Here is a 15,018-nt window from a genome sequence, read left to right on the forward strand (position 1 = left end):
GTTAAACAGACCTCTGACATAGCTAACATGCAATGTATACAAAAAACAACACTAGTTAAGTTAAATCATTCAAACTTAACATAACCAACACACGTGAACAATAATTAAACAAATTGCAGAACAGATTAAGGCCTTTTAATTATTACTCATCTCATTTGTATTATTCAACATAGTCGACTATATAGGCTGACAATATGTGACATTAAGAGCTATACTATAGTGCACATTGCCAACTACCTCACTAAGAGATTCGTTTAAATGAAACATTCTGCTCACAGTTTGGACCAGCAGCTTTTCTTCAGTCAGAGTTGCAGCAATAAAGAGGAGGGTCCAAATAAAATATTAACGATTCTGGGCCCAGACCCCTCCCCTCTCCAGTAATTATACAGTTCATAATCCAATAGTCTTGGAAGGTGTCCTCCTAAAGGTTATTTTAACTGTTTAGAGACAAGTCTATGATGCAGAGTGAAGATAGAAAACTTTGTCTTCATCCTACCTGGTTTATCTGCAGTTAGGATTTTATAGTCAATAGTATTGTTCATGTGTGTTGCATCGGTATACATTTGAATTTACTTTACTGATTTTATTTCGTCATATTTTTCTCTTATTCTTGTTGAGAGTTATGGACAGGATGTCACACTTTGTTAAGCCTAAGAGACTAATTATGATCTGTGAATATGGGCTATATCAAATAATTTGATTGATTGATGGATATTTGCTTTTCAGAGGTCTGTTAAGCAATGGATACAATCTTCACACTCGAGTTCGCAACTTTTCAAAATGAAAGTTCTGTAATTCAGCTTGATATAAAGAATTGCATCTGATTCTTTGAATGTTGTTGCCATGACAGAGATCAGCACTTGCAACTCCAATGAATGTCTGTATAACAGGCCGATATGGTGACATAAAAATAATCAAATTATCAAAATAATAAAGTTGATTTTGATACTCGGTTTGACCCAGTTACCAACCGCTTCTATAGTTTATCCGAAGACGTAGAAGAAGACACGCTCAATAATGTCCTTATCTATAAAGTGCAATCATTAGTAACTAGTATGAGTATAGTGGCAGAATATGTAAAAACTTGAGTAAATGTGTCACAGCATTATCCTCCTGATCCGTCGACCACTGTGCTCTCTGCTCTACCATCATTAAAAATCCACGGCCCACTCATTTGGTCGCCAAACTGATGTCTACAAGTTTTAGGACCAAAACATTTGGGAGGATGGGAGCCTCTCCATGTGCTCCACCCCCCTCCCAGCTGCTATAAGAGCCTTCCCTGGCTGTCAAGACCGCTGTCACTCCGGGCCATGGTATGGAGAGGTGTCAAAACAAACTGGGAGCTTGTGTTGGCTGAACCCCGGAGTAACATCGACCTTTACGCACGGCTCTTATTTGCATGCGGCTGATTCCTAGTTGACATTGAGGGACTGGTCCTCCTGAGTGAGACTCTTGCTTACCAATGATGGCTTTCACTATGCTGAGGCCGGTGTCCACTCATCCCTTCTCTTACCCCGCTGACCTGACCATAATGTCGGACGATGAGGAGGGGAGCCGCAGCGAGAGCGACGGCAGCACCGACCAGGGCTACGACTGCTGCGGGACTCCGGTGGAGGGTTACCGGCGGGAGTCCGGCGGCGTGGTGGTGCGTCAGCGGAACGCCGCCAACGCCAGAGAGAGACACCGGACCCAGAGCGTGAACTCGGCCTTCACGGCTCTGCGGACACTTATCCCCACGGAGCCGGTAGACAGGAGGCTGTCCAAGATCGAGACCCTGCGCCTGGCGTCCAGCTACATCTCGCACCTGGCCAACGTGCTGGTGGTGGACGGCAGGGAGGACGGTCAGCCGTGTCTCAGCGCTGTCTACAAGGAGCTGAAGGGGAGTGGAGGGGGCAAGAAGCCCAGGACCATCTGCACTTTCTGCCTCAGCAACCAACGGAAAGGGGTAAAATATACAGAAAACATGCCCCACACAACCAAACTCCATTTTCCAAGTTTGTTTCTTAGTTGCAAGCAGCAGGCAAAGCACATGCTATTTCAGACCTGCATATGATTCATCACACTCTACAGCTTAATTCTATTTTAAAATGGCAAAACTATTATTACTCTACAAGTTCAAATTTTATAACCCACCTGCACCATTTCTCCTGCAAAATATTTAAAAATGTCTGTGGAGGGAGCTTAGTAAATATCTTTATTTAAAAAATGTTCATATTATTTTACTTTAGACATGAAGTCGATTGGAATATATATATATATATTAGTTTTCTAGAGACTGTTTGAGTAAAATTAAATCTCTAGCTGACTGGATGTTTGACTGGAATAAGTGTTATCCAGTTTAGTGGGGGATCATCTGACACTAGGTTGAGGATCCTGGTAAAATGGACGGGGTCCATCTTGGAGTTCGAATCTCTCTTCAGGGATTTAGCTTATTTATAGGTGCCATATGAAAACATCCTTTAAAGGAAATTTGTTTTTCATTCGAGACAACTATTTAATCGCACTAGACCCACTTTTGTGCTGTATAGAAAGTGCATAAAAACAGGTCAACTCAATTAAACTCAAATTATGTTTAGGTCTAAAATGTGTCCCTGGGTATGACCCTTGAATTGACACTGTCCCTATTTTCTCTCTTACTCACAGGTGACGGACAGAAGAGACTGTGTGAAAATGCATGGGCACAGCCGGAGACAAATGAGTCGGTGATGGAACTGTTTGACCTGGAGCAGGCGTGGATCTTCTCTTCCTGCAAGCAGAATCTGTAAAAGTCTATAGAGTCATTTCAGAATGACAGCAGTCTCAATGGAGCACTCTTTTTGGGAGTTTGGTCTCTTAGATGTATGAGATAGAAGGTTTGGCACCAAAACCATCTGTGTTTTGCCAGCAGATGAAGAAACTCTTTCCATTGTGATAAGGTCATGGGGGGATATTGTAAAACTGAGAAAAGTGTAGAGTAAAGCTGCTATTGTATATGGTCATGGATGTTTTTTTTCATATTATTACAAAATCTGCTGAGCATTTTATGATCACTGGTTAATAAAGATAAATAGAAATTCTACACATTCAGTGATCTTTGAGAGAAGGAACTTTCTTGCTCTGAGTCTCGAAACATAGCATTCCTATTTACACAGGAATTGTGTAACATCACAAAGAGTTTTGCACATGGGCCATAGGATAGTCAATATAACCTGCTGTCGATTACTGAAAGGTTCATAATCACACAGTACTGTGGATTAAACCAGTAACCAATAACATATTATTTAGTTATCCAATAATGCAAATTCAAAACAGTAGAATTTGACATTTACATAAGGTAAATAGTTATTTTAATATGTAAGTGCTTTTTCATGACAATGTTGTAATGTACTTTGAAATTAAATCTATTTTTACACAGACATGGCTCTTTTTTGTATTTCAGTGTAGTGGCATTGTGTTGAGGCTTTCAGTTGTTTCTGTGCTTTTGTATTGCTTGTCAACATGGGATTTAACAATTTTTTATTGATAATGATCAGAAAATATATTTTTGTTTAGCTGTAACAGTCCATTTTTGAATCGTTGTCCATTAACAAAAGTAGCTGTTCAAATTCAGGTCTCATGATCACAATGTGCATGACCTGTAGAAAACACTGGCCTATTGGATCTTTCCCCTTTCCCATGAACAACGAATTAGCTAAATAAAAGGTATATAAATTCTGCTATTTTGCAACCCATTTACGTTATTTACGTTATCTTTACACACCACCTACAGAGAGTTACATGTAAATTTAGGACAACCAGACAGAGAGTTAAATGTAAATTTAGGACAACCAGATCCCTTTTAAACAAACCATTATTGGTGTTGTTTGCCTGTGACATGCTCAAAACAGGAAACCTACATGGGGAATCCCAATGAAGGTTTACCTTCACCGTCCAAGTATGACAAGGAATCTCTGCAGAGGAAGTAATCAATCTTTTCCTCAGCAGGGTCTCTCTGAAATATCCCAGCAGTTTGTGACCACACAAAGCCCTGTCAGGGTGGTAAGGTACCGAGTGCCAGTTAGGAAGGCATGAATCAAATTTAACTCTGGGAAAAGGTAAAGACAAAACAGGAAAGACACAAATTAGTGTTGTTGGATCTATTGTGGTGACTGATGATTACTCATGGAGACCATCAGGGAGTGTAGCACATTACTGGACTCGTGCCAGCAAGAACAACCACAGAGAGGAAGAGTGTCAAGTTTGGTTTTAGAGCTGAAAGACCACTTTTTTACAATGTAACTGCTAGTTCATACATATGTGCATTCCAAATGTTTGGAAAATGCCTCGTTTGCAGTTTGTAATCTCTCCTTAATCTCCCCTAAATGCAACTAAAACTTGAGAAGCTAATTTTATGTGTGCATGAACAATACTCCATTCGGATCAGTTTCCAGGAAAAATCTGAAGGCTGACCTCTGGCCCGAATCTGCTCTGGTAGTAAATTTCTCAGTTTTGGATCCACATGTGGTGTTGATCAGTCACAGCTAATATCACCTAGCTCCCCTAGTCCAGACAAACACAGCTGCTGATGAATCACTGTTACACATCACAACAGGAGAGAAGCACTGTGGGCCATGTGAGAATCAGTTTACACACAGAGACAGGCGTACAGTTTTTAAACTGGGTGTGCCAAAAGCAACAGAAAGTACTCCAGGATGAATGCCAGCACTTCGATTAGAAAAATCTGCAACCTTACACTGCAGCGATCACATCATGTGACGGGAATAGAAGAAGACAAGATGTCTAGTGTGATTGATTACCTTATTCAAGGAAGTCTGGCATCTCTGGTAGTTGCTTTTCACAGTGTAATGAACTGATCACTTTAAACAATGCAGTATTTAAATCAACGATAAAGGAATAGTTTGAAATCTGGGAGAATAAACACTTATTTAACTTTCTTGCAGAAAGTCAAATGAATAGAGTGACACCACTAAGCACACTATGCATAAAGCTACAGTCAGCAGGTGGTTAGCTTAGGTTAGCACAAAGACTGAAAACTACAAGGACACACTCCAAAGGTAACAAAAATCCACCCCTTGGCTCCTCAAAAGCTCATTAAATAACACATTATGTCTCTAAGTTTTGGTGCCACAGTGGTTTATGTGCTGAGTTATTTCTCAGCTAGTTGTATTCCCCTTGTGCTACACTGAGTTAACCAGCTGCTAGCTGTACCATAACAGCTGTACCATTAACATACTGAAAACACCCAATCAGCAAGATGTTGTGAGTGCTCGTCCACACTAATACGAAGCCCCAAGTTTTCCAACTAAAACGGGGCCCGCAGCATTATCCAAACCTCTCCGTTTTACAATCCAACCCATTTAGGGGCCCTACAATGAAGGAAATGTAGTGTAAACCCCCAGAGAATCAGTTGATTGATAGTTAATGTGGTATGTATGTAGCCCTAACGCTTAGCAAGAGGTCAAATAAGTTTTAGCAAGGGTCTAACTATTCTTTTAAATACTTTTTAATCTGTTTTACTCTAAATGGCCCAAACATACAGTACATCAGCATAACCTGGACTAATTTAATGGTTCACTCAAAGTAGAAGCTGTAGTGGTTGGTCTATTAGGATTTCTACATTGCGGTTTCTTGAAAGTGTTTTTGCCGTTCATTTCTATTAAAGATATGTCCGGTCATGGTCGAATATTATTTGTGCATGAAATGTGTCCTTGTGTTGAGATGTTGAGAATGACAAACTGTGTATCAGTACTTTATCTTATCGGTATTTTCTGCTGTAACTATTCCGTACGAAGGACTCAAAAGTTACTTATCATCATTGTGTAGTGCACGCATAGCCAACCATGAAATTTATCGCAGTTTTTAAAGATTTGACATCACAGTTATGACTGGAACCGTCACCTTATCGTGGTGGAGAGGTTTGCGTGTCCCTGTGAACCTGAGGGCTGTGTTGTCTGGAGCCTTGTGCTCCTGGTAGGGTCTCTCATGGCAGAGTGGTCTCAGGTGAGGGGCCAGACTAAGAATGGTTCAAAAACCCTCAATGAATATCGATACAAGAGGAGATGGGACCCAGCCCGGAGGAAGCCCGGGGCCCCCGTCTGGAGCTAGGCCCAGACGGAGGGCTCGATGGCGAGCGCCTGGTGGCCGGGTTTGCCACGGAGCCCGGTCGGGCACAGCCCGAACAAACTACGTGGCACCCCCCCTCTCTTCATCTCATGGGCCCACCACCTGTGGGAAGACCTGTTGGGGTCGGGTGCGCAGCCACATGGGTGGCAGCGAAGGTCAGGGGTCTCGACGGACCAGACCCGGGCGGCAGAAGCTGGCTCTGGGGACGTGGAACGTCACCTCGCTGTGGGGAAAGGAGCCGGAGCTTGTGAGGGAGGTGGAGCGCTACCAGTTAGATCTGGTGGGGCTTACCTCCACGCACAGTCTCGGCTCTGGTACCATACTCCTGGATAAGGGTTGGACTCTATTCTTCTCCGGAGTTGCCAAGGGCGTGAGGCGCCGGGCGGGTGTGGGGATACTCATAAATCCCCGGCTGAGCGCCGCGGTGTTGGAGTTTACCCCGGTAGACGAGAGGGTCGCCTCCCTGCGCCTAAGGGTTGTAGGGGGGAAAACTCTGACTGTTGTTTGTGCGTATGCACCAAACAGCAGCTCAGAGTACTCGGCCTTCTTGGAGACCCTGAATGGAGTCCTGCATGGGGCTCCAGTAGGGGACTCCGTAGTTCTGCTGGGTGACTTCAACGCCCACGTGGGCAACGATGGAGATACCTGGAGAGGCGTGGTGGGGAGGAACGGCCTCCCTGATCTGAACCCGAGCGGTCGTTTGTTATTGGACTTCTGTGCTAGTCATGGATTATCCATAACAAACACCATGTTCGAACATAAGGGTGCTCATAAGTGTACCTGGTACCAGAGTACCCTAGGCCGAAGATCAATGATCGATTTTGTGATCGTGTCATCTGATCTGAGGCCGCATGTTTTGGACACTCGGGTAAAGAGAGGGGCGGAACTGTCAACTGACCACCATCTGGTTGTGAGTTGGATCAGGGAATGGGGGAAATTTCCGGATAGACCTGGTAAGCCCAAACGAGTAGTGCGGGTGAACTGGGAACGTCTGGAGGAGGCCCCCGTCCTAGGTATCTTCAACTCACACCTCCGGCGGAGTTTTTCTGGCATTCCTGTGGAGGTTGGGGACATTGAGCCGGAGTGGGCGGTGTTCAAAGCCTCCATTGCTGAAGCTGCGGCGGCTAGCTGTGGCCTCAGGGTCTTAGGTTCCTCAAGGGGCGGTAACCCTCGGACACCGTGGTGGACACCGGTGGTCAGGGAAGCCGTCCGATTGAAGAAGGAGGCCTTCCGGGATATGATATCCTGGAGGACTCCTGACTCGGTTGCAGGGTACCGACAGGCCCGAAGGGCTGCAGCTGCTGCCGTGTCGGAGGCTAAGCAGCGGGTGTGGGAGAAGTTCGGAGAGGTCATGGAGAAGGACTTTCGGTCGGCACCAAAGTGTTTCTGGAAGACTATCCGGCACCTCAGGAGGGGGAAACGGGGAACCATCCAAGCTGTGTACAGTAAGGATGGGACTCTGTTGACCTCAACTGAGGAGGTCGTCGGACGTTGGAAGGAACACTTTGAGGAACTCCTGAATCCGATTAACACGCCCTCTATGTTGGAGGCAGAGCTCGAGGTTGATGGTGTTTCGTCGTCAATTTCCCTGGTGGAGGTCACTGAGGTAGTCAAACATCTCCGCAGTGGCAAAGCCCCAGGGATTGATGAGATCCAGCCAGAAATGCTAAAGGCTCTGGGTGTTGAGGGGCTGTCATGGTTGACACGCCTATTCAACATCGCGTGGGAGTCGGGTACAGTGCCAAAGGAGTGGCAAACCGGGGTGGTGGTTCCCCTGTTCAAAAAGGGGGACCAGAGAGTGTGTACCAATTATCGGGGTATCACACTTCTCAGCCTCCCTGGTAAAGTCTACTCCAAGGTGCTGGAAAGGAGGGTTCGGCCGATCGTCGAACCTCAGATTGAAGAGGAACAATGCGGTTTTCGCCCCGGACGTGGAACTACGGACCAGCTCTTCACTCTCGCAAGGATCCTGGAGGGGGCCTGGGAGTATGCCCATCCGGTCCACTTGTGTTTTGTGGATCTGGAGAAGGCGTATGACCGGGTCCCCCGGGAGAAACTGTGGGAGGTGCTGCGGGAGTATGGGGTAAGGGGGTCTCTCCTCAGGGCCATCCAATCCCTGTACTCCCAAAGTGAGAGCTGTGTTCGGGTCCTCGGCAGCCAGTCAGTTTCGTTCTCAGTGGGTGCTGGTCTCCGCCAGGGCTGCGCCTTGTCACCAATCCTGTTTGTGATATACATGGACAGGATATCGAGGCGTAGTCGTGGTGGGGAGGGGTTGCAGTTCGGTGGTTTGAGGATCTCGTCACTGCTTTTTGCGGATGATGTGGTCCTCATTGGATCATCGGCTTGTGACCTTCAGCACTCACTGGATCGGCTGGCGGCCGAGTGTGAAGCGGCTGGGATGAGGATCAGCACCGCTAAATCTGAGGCCATGACTCTTAGCAGGAAACCGATGGATTGCTTACTCCGGGTAGGAAATGAGTCCTTAGCCCAAGTGAAGGAGTTCAAGTACCTCGGGGTCTTGTTCGCGAGTGAGGGTACTATGGAGCGTGAGATTGGCCGGAGAATCGGAGCAGCGGGGGCGGTATTGCGTTCGCTTTACCGCACCGTTGTAACAAAAAGAGAGCTGAGCCGCAAGGCAAAGCTCTCGATCTACCGGTCGATCTTCGTTCCTATCCTCACCTATGGTCATGAGGGCTGGGTGATGACCGAAAGGACGAGTTCGCGGGTACAAGCGGCCGAGATGAGTTTTCTCAGAAGGGTGGCTGGCGTCTCCCTTAGAGATAGGGTGAGAAGCTCAGTCATCCGTGAGGGACTCGGATAAGAGCCGCTGCTCCTTTACTTAGAAAGGAGTCAGCTGAGGTGGTTCGGGCATCTGGTAAGGATGCCCACTGGGCGCCTCCCTTGGGAGGTGTTTCAGGCACGTCCAGTGGGGAGGAGACCTCGGGGAAGACCCAGGACTAGGTGGAGAGATTATATCTCAACACTGGCCTGGGAACGCCTCGGGATCCCCCCGTCAGAGCTGGTCAATGTGGCCCGGGAAAGGGAAGTCTGGGGCCCCCTGCTTGAGCTGCCCCCCCCGCGACCCGACCCCGGATAAGCGGATGACGATGAGATGAGATGAGATGAGTTATGACTCAAATTAATCCTTTAAATCATCCCTGAAGTGGTGTTTGGAGGTACACCCTTCTGACAGAAAGTTATTGCACTTGTCGTCCTCTGGGGCGGCACAAATAACTGCGGACTTGCATAAAGCATTCCAGCCATCCAGTTTCTCTCCACCTGTCAGTGCTAAAGACTAATTAGAAGCTGCTGTGTGAGCTTATCCTGCAGTTCCAAGGGCTCAGAGCAGCCCCGCTAAATGGCTCCCTGAGGCCCCCACCCACCCGCACACCCCCCAGGCAGGAAGATGTCATGGAGGAACAGGAAGGAAAAGGCCTGAGCTAGACCCTGCGAAGGCTGTCCCTGTGGGCTCTGGGTCAGTGCCAGCTTTAACATCAACTGGGCTCAGATGGCCGACTACACTCGCTGATTCTCACATTAAAGTTCCTCTCCTAGCATTGACTGAATCCCTAAAACTCAACATTGTTCCTAAAAATTATAAAGATTTAGAAGTTTTTAACATGGGAAAGAATTTCATTGCAGTTTTACTATTAACTGGTGTCAAACAGCCTAAATTTGTGTTGCAAATGTATTAGATAAACCTCGGTCATATTCACCAGCTCTGACATAGCTATCTAAGCTGTCATACGAGGGGTATGACAGGTTTTCTATGAAGCAATGATAAAGAATATATATTAATTTTTTACACTGAATACACTAGATGTGTTTGAATAGGTCACTAACCAGCATAAACAATAAAAAAAGTGAGTATAGATCATGATGTTATTCAAGAAAACCAGCAGTGGGAAAGAAAACTTCTATGAATTATTCAAGAAAAGTTGACTAACTGCATAAATACACATGGATTCATACATGAATATAATTTTGCACAACTTACTTTTAGCAGAAAAATGCATTTAACCCCAAAGAGCAACAGCATTGGTGTTATTCTCCAATAAAGCTGATTTGGTTCAAAAGGGCAATGGTACAGGGAGAAAGTTCATATATTTTCAGGTGTTTTATTTTAAATCATTTATATGCACACGAGGTACGACAGACAGTCTGGAGCAACCACCTTTGACTGGTGGTTTGTTATTAAAGATACTGATATCTTTGTACAGGACAATATAAAGTTCCATCTGAACATAGATTAATCTTTCAAATCACTAGCGGCGCTTTCCTGACCTTGAGCCCCATCTGGTAAGCATTAATGGAGAATATGGGACAAATAGGAGGGACTAAAGAGACCCATATGGTCCTGTAGCTCAACTGCTTGACAGGATAGACACCTTCCTACCCCTAACTGACTCTTATTCAACCCTATAGTGCCCTGGCAGGCTAGTCTGTCAGAGGAGATAATCACCATTGGACACGCACTTCGGGCCTTTCATGGGACAGCAGCCTTGGATGAGCTGCTTCCGATTTTTACGATTGTTTTCCAGTGATGGGTGTAGCGGGAAAAGAATGAGCAGCACAATCCTCTGCAGAAGCCAAACAGGCACTTCAACTCAGTTGAGTCTTGTGACTGTGGGTACTTCCACATTAAAGCCTGACACTAATATTTAATAACTATGAGAAATATTTTTGAAGAGGTTTATTTGGATAGAAGGACATGCCACAAAACAATACCCAACACTAAATAAAATTGAGACCTAGAAAAGCAGGTAAATGGTCCCCTGAGTTCAGGTTTTATTGTGACACTGGTGGTACAAATTTCAAATCAGCTCCATTCTTAGGGTTATAAGCAATAACTGCTCTGTCGCCTGGTTTGGAATTAACTTTTGGAATTTGAATGAAAGTATGTCAGATTTATAGACCTGAAGCCGCTGAAATGACAGCATGGAAGACCACTGAAAAGGGTCTCGTCTGGTGAAAGAGGCATGGACGGTGGTGAACTGTTGGTGATGCTGTAAATTAATTTAGGTCAGCATCTACAATAGCTCCCAGGTTTATGACCGGGTCAGTGCTGGTAAATGATTTGTTGCCACTGTTCTGAAGCACTGAACACAATAACTTCTGTATTGTCGTTGCTCACCTGCAGGACATTTTGTGACATCCATTTATTAACATCCTTCAAGCTGCTTAACAGGCAATCCAATGTTTTAACATCAACAGGAAATGTGAGATTTGTAGTTATGAATCATCGGATTGGCTATAATACGTGCTGTTGTGTTTTCTGAGGATATAGAACAGTATAGAGTAGGAGCAAGAGCTTTCAGCTATCAAGCTCCTTTCTTGTGGAATTATCTGCCAGTTTCATTTAGGGTTGCAGACACCCTCTCTACAATTAAGAGGAGGCTTAAAACCTTCAATTTTCAGGTTTGTCTTGGACCACCTCTTAGACTACCTCTTAGTTATGCTGCTACAGGCCAGGATTGTAAGGGGACACCTGACACATGGAGCTTCTCTTTTCTCTTCTTCCTCATCATCATATTAATTTCTCATCAATACATGTTACTGACCTCTTCCCCTGAAGCCTTGGGCTTTATCGTTGCAGATCCAGGATCATGCCTGTGGCCACATCGTGAATCGTGATCTCTTATTTATGAATACTTTAAACATTGATACATTTATCCTTACATTTATAAATTGGTCCATTTATTTTAAACATTTCAAGATATATCCCAAATATTGTTATTTAATTGATGTGCTCTTTTTCATGTGGCAGCTATTGCACTTCTGTCCATCCTGCCAGAGGAATCCCTCACATGTGGCTCTCGCTGAGGGTTCTCCATTATTTCCCTGAGGCAAATTGTGATTTGTGTATATGGGCTATACAAATAAAATGTATTGATAGAAGCATGCAGTATAAATCTATAAAGCAGTTGAGGTTTTAGCATGGATCCTTATGGGACTCCACCTAAAGAAACGTCGGTAAATTGTCTTTTTGAAAGCTGTGTCAGTACTGTGAAGATACTGTAAACCAGACATTTGTAATATGTGTTAGCGGTAAGGTATTGTCGTAATCGAAAATAGACCTGCCAGAAAGGCACCTGCCTCCAAGATCATCAAAATTAACAATGTAAGATCTGAGGAAAGGTGATTAACAGAATTGTTTGAAGAATTCCTCAGCATAGTTTCCGTTGATTTTGGAGAAAAGTTCTGATGAATACACATTTTTAATCTGAAATAGCCATATCTTCAATTTTAGTAACTTTAACAAAGCAGATCCTGAAGTAAACATATTTTACTTTTCAATCTTTTTCCAATCTTTAAATTTTTATACACACATTTATTTGAACACAATATCTGCACTCCACCAATTCGAGCCCCTTTCACCAACAAAAAGCTGATTCTCCAGAAGGACATTTCCCAGCCACTTCTTTCCGGCATATAATTGAACAGTACTCAGCACTTCCCTTCAGCCCATAAAGTTTGCTGCAGTGTAATTACAGCTAGCCTTTGTTTTGCTGAGATTTTTAAAAGATATGTCCCCTTGATCCAGGACAGTGTACGCACACACACTTTGTGACATATATTAAGATTTGACACTGAAAGGGTAAAAACTCCCCTAGGTATAAGGATGCCTGTGGATCTGCATTTTAACAAGACGTGACATAAATGTGATTGTAAGCATGCTGTAAGTGGAAGATGGATGGGAGGAGAAAAAAATTTCTGAAACTTTGAACCAGTGTCAACACCTAAAGCAATTGTTTGGAGGATATCCTCAATCAAGGCCCAAAAAGCACAATGAATAGTCTTGCTGACAGAAACCCGCTGGCCCCAGCAACCTCTTTGAACTGCCTGCAGCGAAGAATGAGTGCTGCTGCTCTGAGGCCAAAGCCACTGTGACATCTGAACTTTGCTTCTCATTGAACAATTCCAAATTGATATGTCACTCATCTGATAATGCCTAATACAGATCAAATGTTCTCTGTATTATAGTCATTTCTGGCTTAACTAAACTAAATAAAATACAGAAATATAAATAAGCATACATTTAGATGGCCCCTTATACACAACAACCCCCAGCCACCCACTCACCATGTCTTCTGTGTGTGCCGCCTATTCCTTCCAGGTTCCAATAGAATGCAGTGCACAACAGACTACACATGCATGGCAGCTTAAAAGCAAATTTATGGAGAGACGTGTGCAGTCCACACAATATTAACTAAACATAGTTTCGACAAAGAACTTGTCTACACAATTGCAATTAATCAAATCATGAATAAAATAATTGAGACAAATTTAAATGGGGGATTTTTTTGCCACCATTGTCGGTCCTGTGCTCCCAGGGGTGCTGTCTACTTCGACCTACATTGAAATTAAGGAGCTTAGAATATATGTGCATGCGTTACCTACAATTTTTTAAATACCCATATAATGTAGCATCCTTCAAGAGGTAAAAACAAGCACATAAATGAACAAGAGCCATGTCAGAACTGCAGAAACGAGCATTAGTGTAATGTACAAGAGGTGTAAAAGATAGTATAACATAATATCAAAGTAAGTCTAAGAGCATTATTAAAGATTGAAGGGCCTGTGCACCTTGAACTCTTAAATCACATGCAAGATGTCTATAAGAACCCTGATTTCAGATCCTGATCACCTCCTTCAAGCATTATCCCTTTATGCTGTGTTGCATGAGTATTTTGTTATATCAGATAGTTTTATGAATGACTTTACTGTATATTTGCACTAGTCTGGAGGAGGGTAACTGAGGTTGAAGAGTGTGCCTGTTTTTTTAATGTTGGGGTGCCCCCTTTTGGACATAGTAGGGACTTCATCCCCTGATTTATTAAATAAATTTGTTTTGACTTTTGCTCTAAATATTTGTTTTGAAAGAATGTTGAAATAACAGATTCAACAGTTTATAACATTGATCATGTTGGATGTTGATTTAGTTTTGTTGACTGAGACTAATCCTTCAGGAACAGCAACTAAAAAGATTATAAAAATAACCATACTCTCATCTTTTCAGAATGCCTAGTCCAAAACAGGAAAAAGATATACTATCACTATGTGCTAATTTAAACCTGCTTATTTAGTGGGCCTTTCAGAGAATTTGCACTTATATTGAAGCATGTGCCTAAACCATAGGCTGTATATAAAAGGCTTAAACCACAGTGGAATGGAATTGATTGATTGAATTTCCATATATGTCTTTCTGAATCATGACCTTGATCAGTTACTAGTCGTAATTTGAAGGGCTCGGTTTGTACTGGTTTTGTTTGGTTTCATTTTAGGTGAAATGCAGCACCTTACAGACTTTCTTTTCTTGAGTGGAAGATGTAAACATTGATACTGAATAGTTTGTAGCCGTATTAGAAAAAATTTAAAGAACGCAGTAAAATATGAAATAAAATAAAATATTATATAAAAACAGGACAGAGCTAAGAGGTGCATGGCTGGAGTTAAGGTAAAAAACTGTTATGGTGGACATAATAAAGTTTTACTGAGATTCAGTATTTAAAACATAGACCTAATAAAGATATTTTTGTGTCTTGAAGACAAAAGGAGCAGATGTTTTAAAGAGATCTTTGTTGACAAATGCAAAATCAATCCACTCTCATTGGAGTGGGATCTGCATTTCTGGGTCAGGTGAAGATGTTGCAGGTTCTCCATCAGTAATGATCTGTTGAACATTGAATGAGGAAGACATCAAGAGCTGCTCTTCCTCATCTGAAAATGGGAAGACAACCTTAGAAGAAGTCTAGTAAGTGGGTGATCTGTATTTACACAGTGCTTTTCTAGTATGGTGACCACTCAAACCGCTTTACACTTTTGCCATTCACACTTTTCACACAGTGCATCTATATGCTCTTTCTCTATCAAACACTGCCTGTGCAGCCTTAAGGAGCAATTTGGGGTACAGCA

At 43.5% G+C, this 15,018-nt stretch overlaps 1 protein-coding gene across 1 annotated transcript; it reads left to right on the forward strand.

Moving 5' to 3' along the window:
* The first annotated feature begins 1,308 nt into the window (after positions 1-1,308).
* On the forward strand, positions 1,309-3,395 carry LOC128458448 (transcription factor 15). The gene is made up of 2 exons (XM_053443285.1): positions 1,309-1,945; positions 2,644-3,395. Exons 1-2 carry the CDS (start codon positions 1,463-1,465, stop codon positions 2,704-2,706), a joined length of 546 nt encoding a protein of 181 aa, XP_053299260.1. The 5' UTR covers positions 1,309-1,462; the 3' UTR covers positions 2,707-3,395.
* The last annotated feature ends 11,623 nt before the right edge of the window (positions 3,396-15,018 follow it).

The sequence above is a fragment of the Pleuronectes platessa genome, chromosome 2 (genome assembly GCF_947347685.1).
Source record: "Pleuronectes platessa chromosome 2, fPlePla1.1, whole genome shotgun sequence".
Taxonomy (NCBI): Eukaryota; Metazoa; Chordata; class Actinopteri; order Pleuronectiformes; family Pleuronectidae; genus Pleuronectes; species Pleuronectes platessa.